This window comes from Haemaphysalis longicornis, unplaced genomic scaffold (assembly GCF_048455015.1).
Source record: "Haemaphysalis longicornis isolate Haplotype H1 unplaced genomic scaffold, Haemaphysalis longicornis Haplotype H1 scaffold_10, whole genome shotgun sequence".
In the NCBI taxonomy this organism is placed as follows: domain Eukaryota; kingdom Metazoa; phylum Arthropoda; class Arachnida; order Ixodida; family Ixodidae; genus Haemaphysalis; species Haemaphysalis longicornis.
Genome location: NW_027526204.1, coordinates 12,741,740 through 12,762,243, shown reverse-complemented (window position 1 = coordinate 12,762,243; position 20,504 = coordinate 12,741,740). Strand labels below are relative to the sequence as shown.

General features: G+C 49.4%; 1 protein-coding gene across 1 annotated transcript in view; it reads left to right on the top strand.

The window, feature by feature from the left end:
* The window catches only part of Gdi (GDP dissociation inhibitor), a 36,109-nt gene extending 15,930 nt beyond the window's left edge, over positions 1–20,179 (top strand). The window contains exons 4-8 of the mRNA XM_077688888.1: positions 3,512–3,671; positions 5,026–5,137; positions 7,904–8,048; positions 9,512–9,566; positions 18,704–20,179. Coding sequence (XP_077545014.1) covers positions 3,512–3,671; positions 5,026–5,137; positions 7,904–8,048; positions 9,512–9,566; positions 18,704–18,844 — 613 coding nt within the window. The 3' untranslated portion in view covers positions 18,845–20,179. The remainder of the gene's footprint in view (positions 1–3,511; positions 3,672–5,025; positions 5,138–7,903; positions 8,049–9,511; positions 9,567–18,703) is intronic.
* The last annotated feature ends 325 nt before the right edge of the window (positions 20,180–20,504 follow it).

Here is a 20,504-nt window from a genome sequence, read left to right as displayed (position 1 = left end):
CGCTTGTGTGAAAAAAAATATGAGAAAAGCCAGGCAGTTTAGCCTTGAACACCCAAATTTGCCGCACGCCGACAATGGACCGCTACAGCCGTGTTGCCACGCACAGACCACAAAGTGTTGAGGGACCCGTGTTGCCTGCATTCTTATTACATGAGTTCTAGCGGGCTGTACACGGCATCACCGGTGGATGTATCTGAATGCACTGATGTCGAGGGTGTCATTTACGAATGACCCAGGAAAACAGTTGGGTGCCCATGTATTTATCTGCAGCAAGAAGCTTTAAAAAACACGTTTTAATCACTGCATTGCAGTAACTCTGTATAAGCCGAAGGAACGTGTGGTGCCATTTGTCATTAATGACCTTTCAAAATATGCTAATGTGGCAACATAAAGTAAAATAATGAAAAAAAAAGGCAGGCTAAGGATTGTCACTACAGCAAGATACAATTTTGGGCTAGTTGGTTCATGGCTACCATATTTACACGATTGTTTTTTTTTTTTCGATTTGCCAATCCTATGTTGGGGGGTCGACTTAGAATCGAAGTCGAACTGTCTACCGCTAGTAACGTCAGGAGAAACGAGAAATCGGGGGTGCTACGAGGTGGGGACAGCTTTGCACCCTCGTTCCCATGGTTATGGTCTAAAGTGTGAACCGCATGGGGCGCTTTCTGCTCGCGAAAATGCGGCACGCTGACGCTGCCGCGAATACCACCCGCAAGCTGTGCGCTGCGCGATCGGCGGCAGCAACATGGCGGCGTCACCAGCGGTGAAGAGGTGCGCGTAGCTCCAGCGGCCGCTTCTAACCACTTTTTAAGATAGCACTGAAGGCACAAATGAAGGCGTTCGTGCAAGAAAGGAGCTTATAATCTGGTTGAAAACGACACTATAAAGCATCATCCGTGCCGCTACGGAAAGCGCCAATCAAATCCACCGTGGGAAGCCTAAACATCACCGGCGGCGCCAGCCGGCAGTCCCGAGCGCTTTCAAACTGCCGCCATGAAGAGCGCGCCTCCCTATTGGGCAAGTCGTCAGGCTCTTCCCACTGCCGCGCTTGTCACGCGTCATACCGAGGTAGAACTTAAAAGGAGTAGAAGCAAAAGTCGCCCGCGCAACGCCGACGCGCACGAATCGCATGCAAAAACGCGTCAAGAAGCGTTTTATTTGTTTGTAATAAACAAAATGAGTGTTAGCGGATCCCTTGATTCATTGCGCGGCGCTAACGTAGCCAAAATCATATCACATTGTTCTGTACACTTCCGAACGCGGTCGCTCAAAAGTAAATCGCACAGCTGCTTTTGTCAGCCGCCATGTTGTTTGTTTTGGTATCGCGCGGCAGTGGCCGCTGGCGGGCAGCGCCGCTTGCTTCGATGGTTGTCATCTCGCAGCCAATGTGTTCTTCCTGCTCAACCCAAGGCGCATGGTTATTCCGGGTAAGCACCCGGAAGCTTTTTTTTTTCTTTTATACAAAAGCTTTTCTTTTTTAACATCTACCGCGCATACCGCAAGCGCACGGCTCTTGTGGGAGCATCGATCATTGGTGGTAGAGCCGCCGTGTGGGTTTGACGGAAAAGCTTCTCTTTGTGATACAATTTTCTAGGCGGCGCTCGCGTTTCTTTTTTTTTTTTTTTGAGAGAGAGATGCAACTTTTGGGGGTCGACGTACATTCGAGTCGACTTACAATCTTGTAAATACGGTAGTCACGAAAAAACAGTGCTGATAACGGGGACGGGGAGAAGAAACAAACAACACGAGTGCTGTTGTAAACTAATGCTGTATTCGGGTGGTTGAAATTGAGCGCTGGACGTATATTCGGTTGGTCGTCTCAGAGCGTCGTCCTCCACTCCGAGCGCCTCCGACTGCTCCGACTCCGAAGTGGGAGGGTGGGAGCGCTGCCAAAATCTGGAGGCGATCTTGTAACGTGACCCCAGCCGTCATGGCTCGCCTGCCTAGTCAGCGTTCGCCGAGGCCTAGCCAGCAGTTTGTTCTGGGAATATTTCGACGTTCTTTCTTCCTGTGCTATTACTGAAGGCATCTCCGCATCATGTCGAAACGGAGACGCCCATTGAGTGTAGGGGAACAGTCTCCGCTGCTTCTGCAGCTTGAACTCAAATCTGAGGGGGGCAGCAGCTCAGGCGACGATGACTCGCACGTTTACGCGACAAAGTTCACACCAAACTGTGTGCCACACTGCTTCCTGGGTTCAAAGTGCAGGAATACATTCGCAACTTTGGCTTGGAGCTAACGTGTCCGATCTGGAGGCCGCAATTTGTTGAAACACCTAGGCCGCCTAGGCTGGCCTGGCTGTTTGCAGTTGCCGTGTTGGCCGTGCCGCGGCGCCACGGTCGCGTGCTGCTCGAATATCACGTATGCGTTCGGTTGGGGAGTGGTGACTCTTGCTCTGATTGGGGCAAGCGACGCATCGGCGTACTCAGAGTTGGAGTTTTAGAGCGACCACCTCAATACAGCATAAAAGGTTCCCGACTGCATCGCGCAGTGGTGCAAGTGACGCAATGCAAAGTTAATGCTGAAACACACTGCTGGCATTTCAAGTTTGGATCTGGTCCCATTGCATTCGGTGGGTGCTGCCTGGAAGGGCTGTTATTGGACGCCAGTGGCACTTGCATCGACTGGTTGCATCGACTGGTTGCCTCAGGCCACGCCAGTTATGGGGCGGCATGCTTGGTGTCTCATGTTCACCACTTTTTCGGAAGCCTGTTTTTGTGGTTAATACCGTCGCTGCATGCTGAGGCAGGCGGTTCTCGCAAGTCATCCTCGGTACGCTACAACTTGGGCGCTTCTGAAATGTCTGCCGTCCTTTGGCCCTTTAGGCCGTTTGTAATATTTGGTGGCGCGCTGTGTCCAGGGGTCTGCATTTGCAGGTATGGCAGCCTGAACTTGTTTTTTACTGCTTGAAAAGCGGCACACTTTGGCACCCCAAGCGGGCAGCACTTGTGGTGGTCCTACTCCTTCGTCCCAGTTTTGCACGCTGTTTTTCAAGCAGTGTGTGTACCAACTGGGCCAGCGTCGACCTCTAGTGTGCTTTTGACTGTGTTAGCGGCATGCAGCTCACACGTCCGGATTGTTCCTTTGATGTGAGTCCCGAAATAGCTTACTCGCTTTACAGTAGTTTCTCTTTGGCCCTGTGGGGCAGCAGCAATGACTGCATCTCCGTAGCAGTTGTCAAGGCAATCGGCGATAGCCCATTAGGTAGTGAATCCGATGAGACGAGGTGTAATTGCTGTTCTCTGGGTGGCCAGATGGGGCGTGATTTGTGTTGGGGTGTGGGCATTATATGAATGGCAGTTTCAAATTTTTGCGAGACAGTATTTGTTGAATAAAATGCCACTGCCAATTCATGGCGACCGCTGAATGGTTTCATGAACTCGATTTGTACCAGCTGTGGTGGTGTCGTAGAGGTGCTGCTGTACAACACAGTCATGCTTTAGCAGAGCGCACAGCGGCCTTTTCTGGGTGGGGAGAGAGAGAGTGGTCCTTCCCCCCCCCCACGCAGGCTGAGCGCCATCTACGGGGGCACGTACATGCTGGACAAGCCCATTGACGAGATCGTGCTGGAGAACGGCCGGGTGGTGGGCGTGCGGTCGGGCTCCGAGACGGCGCGCTGCAAGCAGGTCTACTGCGACCCCTCCTACGTGCCCGACCGCGTCGAGAAGGTGAGCGTTTTTCCTCCGTCTTCTCTCTCTCTCTCGTGCCTGCAGGGAAAAGTGGGTGGCGAGCTGTGGTGGGGCTCCTTGTGCAACGGGGCAAGTCTTGCTTGTAGTGGCAGCAGCTGGAAGCCTGGGATAGTCCGATTGTCGTCGCTGATCGACGTGCAGCACTTGTGAGTGAGGCTGCAGAGAATACACTCTTTGAGGCTGGCTTTTCGAGCTCTTTCTGCTATTCTTGCCTCATCGGAAGTAGAGCACAGCAGGCTAGTTGGTTTGACGAATGTTTTAACTCCCACCTGGGCAAAGAACGCTCTGAGAGTGCACATTCTGGGGGAACTGTCCTTGCAGTGTTGTGCACCGAAGCAGTGCTGCTATACACCAAAGCATGTCTCATCAGCTGCCTTCCTGAACATGGCAAGAGTGTCTGAAACAAACAAACAAACAAGTGGAGCACCGCAAGGTGCTACGGCAGTTCGGCCCACGATCTGATCCGCAACGGGGGATCAAGGGATGCGGCATTAGGCTGCTGAGCGCAAGGACACAGGTTCGGTCCTGACTGCTGTTGCTGTTCTAGATCTAATGAAGGTGAAAAACAAGGTTTCGGTGGAAGATCACAAGGCACACTAAATTATTCCTAGCACTAGAACCCCTCGAAATTATAATCTGCGTGTTCGAATGGCGCAGTTTTGTAGGAACATGCCTTCACCAGGAGAGTGCTGTTGGCAAAACAGAAAAAAAGAGCAATTTGGTTTATGAAACTGGGAGTGTTGGTGGCTTGTTTATGTCTGTGAATTCTGTGCCAAGTGATCCTAACCATCGTAGATTACTTCGATTGGAAATGGTTGCTAGTGCATCCATTTGGGGCATATATCTCTGGCACAAAGTTTGTTCTGTTGTGTCATTGTGATGTTCTTGACAAAGCCAGTCTTCAACATCAAAGCATCGCCCAGGAATGGAGTATATTTCTACTGAGCCTTACAATTTTTTTTTTTTTTTTTTTGTGATACTGTATTATGTTTAAATTGCACAGAGGCCTATAACCTTCACAAGGAGTGTAATTACCGACTGGTTAGAATTTCGATATATTGATTTTGTTCTCTTTGTGCTTTTGATTTTTCAAATTGGAAACTGTCAAAACTAGGTGTGCTTGAGTTTTGAGGTTTTCGCTGCAGATGAGGAGGGCCACTGGTGTAGAACGGCTTCTGTTTTTACTACTCCCCCCAACTTGTTCAGTGTGGTTGCATTGTGTGTTGACGCTGAGAACAGCCTGGCTACAGTGTGGAAGGGCCCTTCCCTTTGCTTGCCGGCTTGGTTTGTGGAGTGTCCCAGCTCGATCCTTCCCCCCCTCCCCCCATGCCAGGTGGGCCAGGTGGTTCGGTGCATCTGCCTGCTGAACCACGCCATCCCCAACACCAAGGACTCGCTCTCCTGCCAGATCATCATCCCCCAGAAGCAGGTCAACCGGAACTCAGGTACTTGCCCCACGCACCCTGTCCCCTTGAAGCACGGCGTCTGCTGTGAACCGCACTCGTGGTGCATGTCGGGCAGCTGTGGCGTGTAGTGGGTCCCACGGAGGCGACAATGTGCTGCTGGCAACCACGTGCACGCTGCGCAACCATTGCCTCGTACACGTTTCTTGGGAAAACGCTCGGGTGGTTCTTCTCCTTGAGCTGCTTTGAGCTGGAAGCAGCTACGAAACGAGCCCACGCCTGCCTCACGCGTGATGCGCCTGAAGTTCACAAAGAGAACTTCTTATGGAGTAAGCTGCCCGTCTAGTGCGGGTGATGAAAAGGGCCCCTGCAGTTCGCTGATTCCAGTGCTCGTGTTTTATGGGGTGCGGTGGGCTGTCGTAGTGAGGGAAAGAGCAAACATACTTGGTGACGAACATCTCCAAATGCATTAATGACAGTGCGACGGAGTTTGGTTTTTGTTATCGGTGCAACCAGTGTTTAAACAGAAGGTGGTTTCCAATTATCGCATTTGTGCTTCGACAGTTACGATCTATTAAATCCACCGAAAAAAAATCAGCGTGTCTTTGGTAAGGTTCAATTTTGATTCCAGATTTTTTATGGCATTTTTTAACCTGGACTGGCTGCACTGGTGCAAGCAGTGCAGCATATGTGGTCATCTTTTTTTCGTTTTACTAATGATATCCCCAGTAGTGCTCCGCACTAGTCTGTACAACATTGCACTAATCTGCACCAGTTCAGGTGAAAACAAATGCCCCTATTGCTGTTGCGTGGGTTCAAGGTACTGTTGTAGTCCTAAAAACCGTTTTTACCATTTCGAAACCGTGGAAAAAGGAACACAAACCACTGCTCCTGATTGTCTCACATTCACACTTTGATTTCTGTGATAGCAGCTCCAGCTGCTGGTCAAAATGTAGCACTCGGAATTTCGATATCTGTTTAGAAGCAGATATAACAAAGTGACTCTTGCTGTAACTTCAATACGGTGAAGTATCTCATCTGAAATTCCAGAAGATTGACTTGGAAGGGCAATTTATCCGCGACAGGGATGCTTGAAAAGAAAAGCATTGTGGTTGTGAGTGCATGGGTGACCCATGCGGGCGGGCCTCTTGGGGCATGCGAGGCTTTCCTTTGCTAAAAGCGGGAGATTAATTTTTATTTTTTCTTGCTTCAGCCACGAACACAGGAGGGTGACACCGCATGCAGCTCTCCCTGTCCTTTATTTTCTCCCTGTACCGACTCTACTTTCTGCGGAAGTCAAGGCTGCCGCTCCTTTTCCCAATCAGTGTTGTGGGCGACAACAACAGCTTAGTCGAGTTTGTAGATGAAAATGAAAATAAAACACGACGGCTTGCCTGAACAATTAATAAACTAGAAAAGAGGCGCGAGAGACGCGTTGTTTTTCCGCTACGCAGGTTTGTCGAAGCCTTTCAATAACTGTCCTGTTGCATGTTGCCTTTTATCCCTACCAGAAAGGAACTACATACCTCGAGAATTATCTTCTGCTGAATTTTTGTTATTGGGTGGAGTGTACCCAGGGGATTTAATTGTATCAAATTTGTGGTGACATCTAACGTCTGTTTTGAAATATGAAAAAAAAAATCCGATTGTTTGATTCCATTAATTCCAGGAATGCCAGGTTGGATAGCCAAATTGGGCTACTTGTGGTTGGTGGGTTGGGCTATTGGGAGAACAGATTAGGAAAGCTATTTTTAATGCATGTTTGAGCCTGCCAACTGGGAAGCATTTTGTGTGACTCCTTGGAAAAGTTTTCCTGTATCAAGGACAAGAAGACCATTATTATTCATTTGTGATCACGTGTGAAAAGCACCTTGAAGCGCCTTCCATCCGATCTGACACTGTTAGGTGACCTCTACGTCGATTACTGGACAATACTGGTCAATTTTTAATGGGGGGGGGGGATGCTTTGGACACATGTTTAGTTGCTCCAAGGTGCCCCAAAACTGGCATTTAGGGGCTCCAAATTGCTCCAAAATTAATAATTTGCTTCCTCAATCTATAGGTGCTTTTGCACTGACATTAGCAGCAGCTTTTTGGGGATGATGATGCTTGTGCAAACCTGCTGCACCATCATTCTTTTCGTTCACTAATCAGTGACTGATCGGTGAGCAGTGGAGTGTCCACTTGCGGAGCCATTTGTGGCTCACCATTGAGTGACAGCGGGCCACTGACTTGCGGTTGTCCAGGTTCGTTCAACTGCGTTGAAATCATCAGTGCTAGCTTGCCGCAGGGTTGTGAGCTCGGCCATTGTCACCATCACCCATTCAACGTTAGTCCCCCTGGCATTGCGTCGCTTCAAATGCAGGATGTGGTTCACTGGTCGTGCTCCAATCTTCCCGATGGGACGCTGCCATTTTTATTTCCCTGGCCCAGTGCTGTTGCAAAATACTACACGTTCTACATGTTTCTAAAACTCGAGGGAGAATGTGCTTTCGTTGTGGTGCGTGCCACTGACACCTGTTCCAAGTTGTAAATCAAATTGCGTAATGCCCTTTGTGCTGTGGGGTGTTTTTGTCGAAGTGTGGTGTGCGAAGCAGGTTTGCCCCCCGTGTTTCCCTTGAATTTTGTTTGGAGTCTATCACAATTCGCAGGCGAGCGACATTTGCAGGCAGCTTGGTGAGTGCGCTGTATTAGATGACTAAATTTGGCAGCAGGGCAGTGAGGAGGTGCCAAGCAGCAGCACCGGCTCTCTTACTCTCGAGTCTGCAAGTAAAGAGACCCTGTCCCCCTCCCTGCCCCCTGCCGCAGACATCTACGTGTCGCTGGTGTCGCACACGCACCAGGTGGCGGCCAAGGGCTGGTTCATCGCCATGGTGAGCACCACGGTGGAGACGGAGAACCCCGAGGCCGAGATCAAGCCGGGACTCGACCTGCTCGGACCCATCACCCAGAAGTGAGTAGTGCCGGGGGCACCAGGACTGAACCGCCTCCCTTCTGTAGCATGAACTACACTGGCCGAGGTTGAGAAGTTCCACGTTGCTCCTGGAGAGCTGTGCTGCGCATGCACGAAGTGCTTAGCTGCCGCACCAAAGCTGCCGTCACTGCCGCCGCGTGACGTCATAGCCGTGGCAGACGCAGCTGTGTGCGCCTCTGTTGCGAAGTAGCTAAGTCTGACGTTGCGCCGCTTGGTAGCGCCTCTCATTTTGTGCACATGTGCAGAGGTATCAGTGGGGGGTGTACATACAGTCAAACCCGTTTATAGCGAACTGCAATATGCCCAGCGATTAGTTCGATATATCCAATAGTTCGATATATCCGAACCCGCCTATAACGAGCTTGTTGTTACGAATTCGAAATCCCCGGGAGCCTCCCGCCCCCTCCCCAACTCCTTCATACGCGTATGCAGAAACGAACACAGTACAGTAGCCATTACCATACCAAAATAATCCATTTATTGCAAGTAATAAAGCTAATTTCCACCTTAACTGCCAACGTAGGAAAAAAAAAAAAAACTGATTTTTGTTTTCACTTTCGTTTTGGCGGCTTCAACTAGCATAGCATTCTCTACAAACATCGTTTGCACCAGTTCGAGTCCGCGTCCTCAAAAATCTAAGAAGCATTGGCGAATCACATCGACTGCCGAAAGCGCTTTATTATAAGCGTCGGACGCATTTCACTCGCGATGTAATCGGGAACGTTGGCGAGGTTCACCGATGCTGCTGTCTTGGTCCGGACTCGCTGACTGGGCGGGTTCCGTCGCGAGTCCCGCGCATCAGAAACAGTTGCGCAAAGTATTGGGCGTCACGTCGCTCCGTGCGAGGTGCAATGTCTCAGTCGCGGCTCTTGCTCCGTGGTCGCGGCCAATCCACATCTCGATCGCCGCTCGAGATCATGCATTTCGGCGGCCATTCTAGGCGCACAGAGTTCGATATATCGGATGTGAACTTCGTTATAAGAGATATGTTTCGCATGTATTTCCGTAACTGAATTATTTTTGTTCGATATATAGCATAATTCGCTCTATCCGGGTTCGTTATAGCCGGGTTTGACTGTATAGTGGGGCGTTTGCCAGTGTGGTATAGCCGGGGAGGAGGAGAGCGAAATTGCTGCTCAGCGGTGCAGAAGAGCAGAGAAGCTTAACTTGTTGGATCCCGAAGTAGTTGCTTGGCAATTAGCGGTTGAGCGTAGGACGAAGCGTAGGTTGAGCGAAGAACGAACAGAAGAAAGGCTTAAACGTGCTGTGGAGACACCGGAGCAAAGGGAGGAACGTCTACCAAAGTGGTGTCGCCAGGAGGCTGAGTGGCGCTAATCCTAGGCAACTAGGAAAGCTAAGAATAACCGGCTGAACCTGAGCTACGTATATCCTGGCATAGCCGAGCCAAGCCAGCGCTAATTATTTCTCTCTCCCCCGTGCAGGTTCTGCAGTGTGAGCGATGTGTACAGGCCTGTGGACCTGGGGGCTGACAGCCAGGTGAGTGTCGGCCCGACTCTTAGACTGCCCCATGCATGGGGACTTCGGTTGGCCGATGCATGCTCCTTCTGAGCAGTCACACCGTCTCGATCCCGGATGTCTTGTTGGAGGCCTCGTGGCTCGCACTGTTTGGAGCTCCTACAGCCTGGCACGCCTCGTGGCGCAATTTCAGCTTCAGTCGTTTCCTCTGTGTCGCTGCCACTCTTGCTGCGCATGCGTGTCTGCCCAATTTTAATCTTCAAGACCCAGTTTCAGGTGTCCTGTTTCGTCGCTCATGTCAACAAGTAAATGTGGCACGAATGGAGGACGTCGGGATTGGCTGACGGGGAAGGGGGGGGGGGGGGGGGGGGGGGGGCTGAAAGAAGTCACTGTTTCGGATTGCACATGCCATTTATATTCTACGTATTTATTATGTTTCTGCTCCCGAAAGTATCGTAAGGAGAGCCAGCTAACATGACAGACGAGTGCAATTTGGCTCAAAGGTGGCATCTTTGGGAATGCTGTATCCCAGGAGTCGCAACACTCGGCTCAGTATTGTGTGGGTGGGTCAAGCAGTTGCCTTCTGGTTGGTGGCTGCTTGCTGCATACTGCAGAAAAACATGTGGAATGTGCGAAAACGTATTGCTTAACTCTTTCAGCACTGTTTTTTTTTATTTCAGGGAAAACTGTTTTCTCTTTGTTTTCCCAAATTTTAGGGTCTCATAAGGCCACAACTGAAAAATGGAGCTTTGACTAAACGGAATAACAGATTTATTAATGAGGTAATTATACATCTGGCAATTAAGAATTTTGTTTAGAGCAATAACATCACTTTTCCACATTTTCCTAAATGCTGTGACTACATGAACATACAAACAAATCAACTTCTTAGTGCATGTATTTATAGATTTACAAGCTTGGGAATAAAACTGAGACCGCCATTTTTTTCAGCCTCAGTGTCGTATTTCGACTACAGTGGTGGTTTTTTTTTTGTTTTTTTTAGCGACTAGCTCTAATAAAAAGAAAAAAACAACAATATCTATTGCAATAGGCATCATTGAAGGACGATTCCCCCCAAAACTAGCAGTTTTGGTTTCAGTCTGTATGTGCTAGAGGAACTTTTATGTGATGGCGTCAATTGACACCACCAGGGCCGAAAGATTAAGCTGGTAGTATTGATCACTCGCATCCCCCTTGACCACATTATTGCGTGAACCGCGTGGAGCATTTTCTGTCAGCACCATTGGAGTGCTCACACACGGCCGGCACACCAACGTCGTAACATTGACTGTGGCCGTGAAGTGGTGCAGGCAGCCCCAGCAAACAGCCAAGGGGAGTGGAGCATGATGCTCAACAGAGTTGCACATGCGAGCAAGAAGCTATTGAAGTGGGGAAATTTCACTGTAAATCGACATTCGCACTGTTCATGGAAGCGGCAGTCGCGTGTTCGGCGTGGCGGTAAGCTTGCACATCTCGAGCTAGCCCAGCCAGCTGCTCCAAACGCCTCGAAACCTGTGTCACGAGCACGCGTGTTCTACCCAAGGCAGAAATTAAGCCCCCAGTGCTGCCACTCCTGCGCCAATTTGCGCCAAATGAGGTATCCTGCGCCATCCTGATAAAAAAACCACGATTTTGCAAGCAAGTGCGCCAAAAGTGCGCCAAAATTTGTGTTGCGCAAATCGCGTGCAGTCTGTTACAAGCACTACTTCACAGGGGTCTCTAGACATGTATAACTAATTCGGGTTGATAACTTGAACTCCCTAGCACCCATCATCGTGTTTGCCGCAGTGAGTTTGGTTGGCGCCGTCACTGTACCGCCGATACAGTGTTTTCGTCTAGCAAGTCATTGCAGCGCTGGCGTACCGCGGTTAAAAACTTTCCTTCTTGCTGTAGTTTCCAATAATTCCTGCTATAAACAATAGGTAGTTTTAGGTGGCGTTTTTTGCCGGCCCTCTCCGCTCCGGGAGCCAGTGGGAGCGCCGTTTCGCGGCAAGCGTGACGCGCTCGGCTGCAAGCTCTCGCTTCGCTTGTTGGGCTCGCGGAGGGGACCGCCGCAAGTGAAGCGGGCTGTGAAAAACAGCCAGTCTCTCTAAAGCATGAACCTCATGGAGCGTTTTCTGCTCGCGAAAACGCGCCGCGTAAGCACCCATACGCTGCGCGCGGCGCGGCAACATGGCGGTGGCTTCGGCCGCGAAGTGGTGTGGGGAGCTCGAGCGACCACTTTTAAGCGCTCTCTAAAACATCGCTCAAGGCACGCACGAAGTTGCTTGTGTGGTAAAGGAGCTTATAATGTGGCCGAAATCGGTACTATAAAACATCATCCGCATCGCTAGTGAAAGCGTCCACGCAATACCTGCCGGGGTGGTAAGCCTAAAAACCGCCGACGGAGCCAGCCGGCCGTGACCGGGCTGTCTCGAGCGCTTCAAAACCGCCGCCATGAGGCACGCGCCTCCCCATTGGGGCAAGTCGCCAGGCTCCTCCCACTGCCGCGCGCGACGCGCCTCATTTTCTGAGCGTGGCAGAAACTGCCGCGTGCGTGGAATCGTGGACGCAGGCGTGAAAAAATCGCACGCGCAACGCCGACGCGCACGAATTGCATGCAAAAGCTCCATGCGCATTTCTTGTGCACATTTCCAGCTAGTGTGGAAATGCGCACGAGGACTGATAGCAAGCGCCTGCATCTAATAAAATGAAAAAGTAAAATACGAGGGCTTGCCTCAACAATTAATAAACTAGAAAAGAGGCGCGAGAGGGGCGTTGTTATTTTGCTGGCAGGTTTGTCGAAGCCTTTCAAAATTCATTATCGTGTTGCAGGTTGTCTTTTATCCACACCAGAAAGGAACTAAATACCTTGCAAATTATGTTTTGTTGCATTTTTGCTATTGCGTGGATACTTAATTAGGGGATCTAATTGCATCAAACTTCTGGCGACTTCTAGCGACTGTTTCGGAATAAGTGGAAAAAAAATCCCATTGCCCCAGGAATGCCAGGTTGGGCTATAAAGAGCCTAATTTGGCTACTTTTTCTTGTGGTTGTAGAAATTTTCTTTATTGGCTATTTGGCTATTCTTGGGCTATTGGGAGAGCTGACTGTGAAAGCTATTTTTAATGCATGTTCGAGACTGCCAACTATGAAGCGTTTTCAGTGACTTCTTGAACAAGTCTTCCCCTGGTAGGGACAAGGAGACCATTATTCTTCAGCTGTGTCGTCCATTTGTGATCGCATGTGTGAAAATCACCTTGAAGCCCATTCAATGGCGACCTCCACATCAATTACTGGACGATACTGGTCAATTTTTAGTGGTGAGAGATGCTTTGGACACATCTAGCAGTTGATGTTTAGTTGCTCCAAGGTGCTCCAAAACTGGCATTTAGGTGCTCCAAATTGCTCCAAAATTAATAATATACTGATACAAAAATTGCTCCAAATCACCGTTCATCAGTGGCACCACTGAGCCCCTGCATTGCTTGCATTGTCATGCCCACATTTTGCGTTGCGGACACGAGAGCATTACGGAGGGGCTTTTAGCAGAAAACGGCCACCAATGCGCAATAGCTGGTTGTTGCTTCAAATTGTTCTCACTCTCTTCTGGTCTTGTTTCTTTTTCTCTCGCTTTGCCCCATAGTTTGGATTACCTTTGCCCTTTTTTTTTTTTTTTTTGCAATGCTCTGCTTGCTGCTTTTCTGCTGCTTGTGGTTGTGCAACACCTTCCACTGCACTATTGGCGGTGAGATGCTTGAGTGGCGCCCTCTGGCTCTAACGTCAGCTTAGGGACTCTCGCCGCTGTCATCTGCTACACTCCGCTTGTGAGAAGCAGCAGCGCCTGTGCCTGCCTTGATGTTTGAGTGCATTAAAAAGCATATTTCCAGTAATTCACTTATTTTTGCCAGCTTCTGGCAACTCTGAATTATTTCAAGCTGGCGACACACGAGGAGAGAGAGAGAACAACTTTCTTCAGAGCATCGGTCAGACGAGCGTCAGTAAATCGTCCTTTGTAGCTTATTTGCGAGATTCAGTGCTCGGAGCTCCTAATTAAGCATACCAAATGCGTAGGCTTCCGTAAAGTATTTTTTAGATGCTCTTATGGAGACCCAACAGTCTAATGCTACACACCAGGCAGCGGGCCCCTACACGCGAATCGCACGGCGGGAAACGATGCGCGGCTGTGCTCTATTTCTTTCATTGGTGTTGGCTTGTATCAAATTGGTTCTTCTCCCCCCCCCCCTGTGTGCCCAACACTTCCAATTTTTCTGCGCCACCACAAATGCCTTATTAGGAGATTTGGGAAGGTTTTGGAGGCTCACAAAGTTTGCGTGAATATTTTCTTCAGGCTGTGCGCATGCATACCATTCTTCACAAATTGGCTTTCGTTATGGCTGCGAGCAAGAGGGTGCATATCCTCAGCGTGCATTGTTTATTCGCATGCAAATACAATGAGGAAGTTTGTGCTACGCCACCGCGAAACGGTGCCGACAACATTGTGCAGAGTACTCGAAGGCGGCTTTTGTGCCCCGAATTTCCATCCTAACCATCGTTATAACGACCTGACTCTCAACCAGAACAGTCATAACATGATTACGGTGTTGAAGGCTTCATATACCCACTCACAAACGCAATAAATAATATACGTGCCAGTTTCCAGTATAACAAGAATCGAAACCGATGAATATGTCCAAGCAGCTCTTTGTTTTCCAACTCATTCAGGCATAAAGAACAAATCCTGGCCTACTCTTGATGGCGTGCTATGAATCGAACAAAATTACTCTTACTCTTGTTTTGGACTGAGGACCCCGCCCACTAGCCAGCTCAATTTTACTGCTAAAAAGCTTTCTCCTCCTCATCCTCCTCCTCTTGAGTGAGCGCAGTTTTACTATACGTATATCTGAATATTGGGAAGATATGGCTGTGGGAAATGTACCGAAATGTACCTCCAGGTCTGAACAAACAGTGTTACTGTATTTTTACTGTAGACGTGAGTAGTTTTGCTCAATAAGCCTTCATACTCATTAGAAGTCTGGTATAAAGCCAGCATGCGCCTATACACACAGTAGGTTACTTGGAACTCAACCTACCGTTTTTGCGGCCCATAGTGCATGTCGGCATAGTTTGAGTGACAACATAAATTGATGTAATACAATACTTTCGAGCTTTCGGCTAGGTTGCGAAAACTGTTTTACTTTACATGCGATTAAATTCTTTTTGCCAAAGCCGAGAACCCTGAAGGCCTGGAATTTGTTTTGGTCTTGCATTTTAGCTCTTGTCGGTTTTTAGCAGCTGGCTGTTTCCTTTTTTCCAAAGATTGCTAAATACAGAAGCTGATGCCTAGCTCAGACTCCTCGCGCTCCGCACAGGACTTTCTTCGCAAGGTATGGGGCGATGCCGGCCATGTTTCTTTTGTGGCGATATCCAAAACTATACTTTAACTCGCGCCTTTAGCTAGCATATGCGATTATAAGTCTATTATTATGACAAAAATTACGCACACGCAAGATCTGGTGTGGATAAGCATTGGACGTGTACCGATCGCAAAGAAACAGCAGGGAGAGCAAGCCCGAGTGAAGCAGACGACAAATGCGAGAATCCCTGAGCCGACGTCACGGAGGCACGCTTCGCAGTGCTGCCCGTGGTCGCACTCACCGCCAATAGAGCAGGGATTGGTGACCATTTGAGGTGGCGGGCCAAGTTGCGTAAGCGCTAGACAGCAAATTGTGAGGGGGAGGGCTTTGCAGGCAGAGAGAAAAAATTGGGCATATCAACAGTAATGTGCTGAACTGTTGATTTAAAGCTGTCTTTATTCCTGTGCCACCCCATTTGAGGTCAAAACGGCCATGTCTGCCTTCAGATAGGGAGTGACAAGGGTGATTCTGACGTCGTTCCGGGGGCCATATAATACTGCCCCACGGACCACAGGTTGCGAACCCGTGCTATGGAGGAATGATGCCATTCGGCACAGTTCTGTGTTGTCTCCAGATGGGAAGGCCGAGCAAATTGCGAGGGGAAAAGGTGAAACTGCCACGGCCGCAACCTAGTAGCAGTGGGAGGGCGAGAACGAAAGGAACAAAGCAGCAACACTGCTTTCAAAGACTCTGATAAGCAGAGGTCAGGTGGCAAGAGCAGTAAAGGCCGGAAGGAAATGATGGTGGGGCGATGCAGAGGTTGAAACAATGGCACTTGGATTGAGCGGCCGAGGAAAGCGAAAGTGTGTTCATCGGCTCACTGGGAGGTACAAATTGGCACAACCACCTTTGACTTCTCACGGTTGGTGCTCTGCCGCTGCGTGGGGCCGCCAGAGGTTAAGCTTCCACCTTGTAGTACCGTATTTACACGATTGTAGGTCGACCCTTTATTTCAAATTTGACAGTCCAAGGTTGGGGGGTCGACTTAGAATCGAAATCGAACCTGAACCGTCTACCACTAGTAACGGCTGCAGAAACGAGAAATCGGGGGTGCTACGAGGTGGTGACAGCTTTGCACCCTCGTTTCATTTCCATGGTCTAAAGTGTGAACCACATGGGGCATTTTCTGCTCGCGAAAATGCCCCACGCTGACGCTGCATGCTGCGCGCTACGCGATCGGCGGCGGCAACATGGTGGCATCACCAGCCGCAAAGAGGTGCGCGTAGCTCCAGCACCTGCTTCTAACCGCTCTTTAAGATATCACTCAAGGCAGAAACGAAGACATTTGTGCAGGAAAGGAGCTGATAATGTGGTCGAAAACGACACTATAAAGCATCATCTGTGCCGCTAGGGAAAGCACCAAATACCCGCCACCGTGGTAAGCCTGAACATCTCTGTTCCGAGCGCTTTCAAACTGCCGCCATGAAGAGCGCGCCTCCCCATTGGGGCATGTCGTCAGGCTCTTCCCATTGCCACGCTCGTCACGCGTCATACCGAGGTAAAACTTAAAAGCAGTAGAAGCAAAACTCGCCCACGCAACGCCGACGCGCACGAATTGCATGCAAAAACGCATCAAGAAGCGTTTTATTTGTTTGTAATAAAAAAAAATGAGTGTTAGCGAATCCCTTGATTCAATGCGCGGCGCTAACGAAGCCAAAATCATATCACATTGTTCTGTACACTTGCGAACGCAGTCGCTCAAAAGTAAATCGCGCGAGGCCGCTTCCGTCATCCACCGTGTTGCTGCCGGTTGCTTCGATGGTTGTCATTTCGCAGCGAATGTGTTCTTCCCGCAGCAACCCGTGGCGCATGGTTATAAAAAAGCTTTTCTCTTTTTTTAACATCTACTGTGCATACCGCGAGCGCATGGCTCTTGTGGGAGCATCGATCATTGATGGTAGAGCCGCCGTGCGGGTTGATGGAAGTGCTTCTCGTGATAAAATTTCTAGGCGGCGCTCGCCTTTTTTTTTTTTTTTGAGAGAGAGAGAGAGAGATGCAATTTTTTTGGGTCGGCCTACAATCTAGTAGACTTACAATCGTGTAAATACGGTACCCTCCTGGTTGTCTGAGTCTGTTTCACAGTTGGTTTACTTAACGTCCATTTGATTGCAGAGGTGAAGGTTGGCACAAAGCAGCGTAAAAGGTGGGAAAAACACCGGCTTATCCCCGCCCTCGCCTATCGTATGAAGCTAACCGTGTGCTCCGGAGTGTTGTAGGATCGTGGCTTTTAATGTATCGTTTCTACGGGGAGTTTGCCAGGACCACGGTGATCTGTCGCAACAGACGGGTCGTCGTAAAACCGGATCTTAAACCGGATGAGGTATACAGTAGACTCTTGATAAGCAGTTCTGTTTACTGAGGTAGAGATGTGTAAAAGTGCAAATTTATGTGTGTGCACACTCTTGATACCATTTCATAGAACTCGAAGCACTAGAAGGTGAATTTAGCTGATAGTTTTTGAGCAGGCAGGAAAACTACAAGATATTCAGGCACAGCATTAACAAAGTTAATTTGACAACAATGAGTTTCTGTGCACTACAAAATGCATCAATAATTGTTGTTTGAGTCCTTGCAGCTGCATTTTCACGGAGGCTAGAGGCCTCAACTTTGCGAGTGTGTGCCAGTCACCGAATTTAGAAGACGGCAACGCGGTAATGAAGCGTGAATAGCACCACGATGGCATGAATGAGGCGACAGGAGCTGAGCCCTGTAACCTCGGTGTCTTGAATCAAGACCAAATGACTGGAACAAGAACTGCGATGTTGCATTTGTGCTGACACGGCTGACCACTAACGGAGCAAAAAGAAAACGTGGAGAAAAAAATAAACAAAAACAGAACAGCTGGAACCGTAAAAAGCTGATTCTCATGGCAATGAGTTTCACAAGAAGGTATATTTCTGGTTCCGTTTACACGGTGACGTGAAAATTTTCGCTCCGATTACCAAGAGTTTTTTTTACGTTATCTCATCGCAAAATGAACCAACTTACTTTCTACTGTTCCGTTTCACTGGCAATTGCGTTTAAGCGATTTCCATTTATCAAGATTCTACTTAATTGGGGTTCCATGGTACTGAGTTCTCTAAGGTGAGTAATGGTAGTAGTAGTAGAAAAGTTTATTATAAAGTCAGATTATTTAGCTCTCAGAGGGTGGTGACCTTAGTTCAGGTCCCCATTTGCTGCTGCGATCAGTGTTGCCCGGTCGATCAGTCCGCGCTGGTCTTCCAAGGCTGAGCTGGAAAGAGCGGCTTCCCATCCGGAGGTGGAGGGGCTGGGTGTAGGCGATTGGGTCGGGGGTTTGGGGCATTCCCATGTTGTCCTCCGCAGGATGGGCATCTGTCTGTGCACATGGTAGGGTTTGTGTGCCGGAGCGAGAGGCTAGGAAACGGGTTAGTCTGTAGCTGGCGCCATGCTGCGGCTTCCTCACGGCTGAGTTGCGCGTGTGGTGGTTGCATTGTAGAAAATGTGTGTGAGTGGGATGCTTTGTGTCTTGTCTGATTTCGGTTGGTCTTCTGCTAGCGCCTGGAGGGTGAGGCCTCGGGCTATCACGTGCATGCGTTCATTGCCAGGGAGACACGCATGCCCAGGTGTCCAGGTTAGGCGTACTGGCGGAATGTGTCGTGAGTGGTCACAAGACCCGGCATTACATCTGGTGTACCACACTGCAACCAGTTCCATTACAAACAGTCTCCGCTGTAATTTCAGTTTTGTGTGCGAGAGGGCATTCAACGATGTGTGTCGCTCCCTCCCCCCCTGCCGTTGCAGATCTTCATCTCGCAGTCGTACGACGCCACGACCCACTTTGAGACGACCTGCCTGGACGTGCTGGACATCTTCCGCCGCGGCACAGGCGAGGACTTTGACTTCTCCAAGGTCAAGCACGACCTGGGCGATGAGCAGGAGTAGGAGGGGGCCGGGCGCCCGGCCACCCCCGAGGAGAGAGCCTCCCCCGCCACCGTTGCGCTACTACTGCCGCCACCACCGCAGCCGCAGCAGCTTGGACTCTTGTTTTCCCCCCTCCCTCCCTGGCTGCAACGAGGACGACCACCGGGACAACACGGCCCCCTCACCCCCCCTTTTTTTTTTCCATTGCAAACTTCGAACTGGAACAGACTCTTCTTGCCGGCCCCCCTAGGAATTTGTTTTCGGCACGATTGCGAGATTTTTAGCCAGCACTGCGTGCATCTAGTTCCACAGGCAGTGTCTTTTCGGGGCCAGTGCTGGCTGCCAGGTGAACTCGGTGATGAATTTGGTTGCTTGCGAGTGCTGGATGTGCAGAAAGCTTCGGACCAGTCGGGGCAAGCGATGAGCTCTTACTTTTTTCTCTGTGCCTGATTTGTTGTGTGTGCATGCTCCTCCTCGTGGCCTGTTTTCGCACAAGTTCTGCGTGCATGTCGTTTTTCCAGCCTGGTTTACGTGCCACCCTTTTTTTCTAATGCTGGGTTGTCAAGGACCATGTGAAAAGAAGCCATGCTCACTGGTGTGGTTTCTTCTGCTCTTTCTGCATTGTTTTTTGGCTGTCTTGGTCAAGCCGGAAAAGATCGACTGGTGTTGGTTGGTGGTTTCTAGAGCCATGCCAGGTGGACTTCTGTATTCTTTTTTTTTGTCCCTTTTTGCTCATTCAAGGCATGGCCTTGTACACTACTTCCCCGTTCTGGCATGCATGCTTATATTTTGTGTGCCGTAATTTAAAGTAACTCCGCTTTTTTTTTTAAGTGTATTCCAGCCTTGACTTTTTTTTATACCTCATTTGTGTCCTGTGATTGTAGTTCCTATGTTGAATGGTTTGGGCATGGACGTCCTGTGGAGCAAGTTCTTGGAGCAGGCAGCGATGAAGCAAACTCTGAGCAGGCTTTAAAAAGATAAAAAAACATTCCTTCTTGGACTGGTTTACGGGGGAGGGAGTGAGAAGAGAATCGTGGATGTGTCCGCACGCCTTGGCACCGGCTTTCGCGAGCAGACGGGTCGGATGCGCCGTCATCGTTTTAAGTTTTTTTGCGCCTGGAGATGACTGAAAAAAGAAAGTGGCCCAAAGAACCGGTGCAAAGTATTTCTTCCTTGGGAGCTGCGGTTAGAAATTTGCACGCCTGGTCTTTCTTGCCTCTTCTTTCTCGAGTATTTTTTTTCCTTGTGTAAAGTTTGAATATAGGTCACTCGTGTGTGTTCCTTATGATCTATGTGAACTCTAAATTTAGACCTGAAAAACATTTTTGGCGCCAATAAAAAGTATGAATGTCGAAAGCTGCCTCTTGAGTTTTGTGGCTGGGGATCGTGCGGTGTCCCTTGGGCCGTCCGCTCCCTGAGCTTTTCAGCAGGCGCTAATTCTAAGAGAGAAGATTGCTCTATTGTGCTCAAAGGTGGACTTATAGGTCATGCTGTTTGGACCATTGTGTATTTGATGCTTGGATCGCACAGGTCCTTGAAAACCCTCCTGGAATTTCTAGTGGTCCTTTAAAACCCCCCCCCCCCCCCCCGACTTTTGTTATGGTAATAATCGGTGGCTGTCTTTTCACAAGAATTTAAAGTGTTAGTCATTGATTTTAAGTTCTAACTAATGCAAAAACAT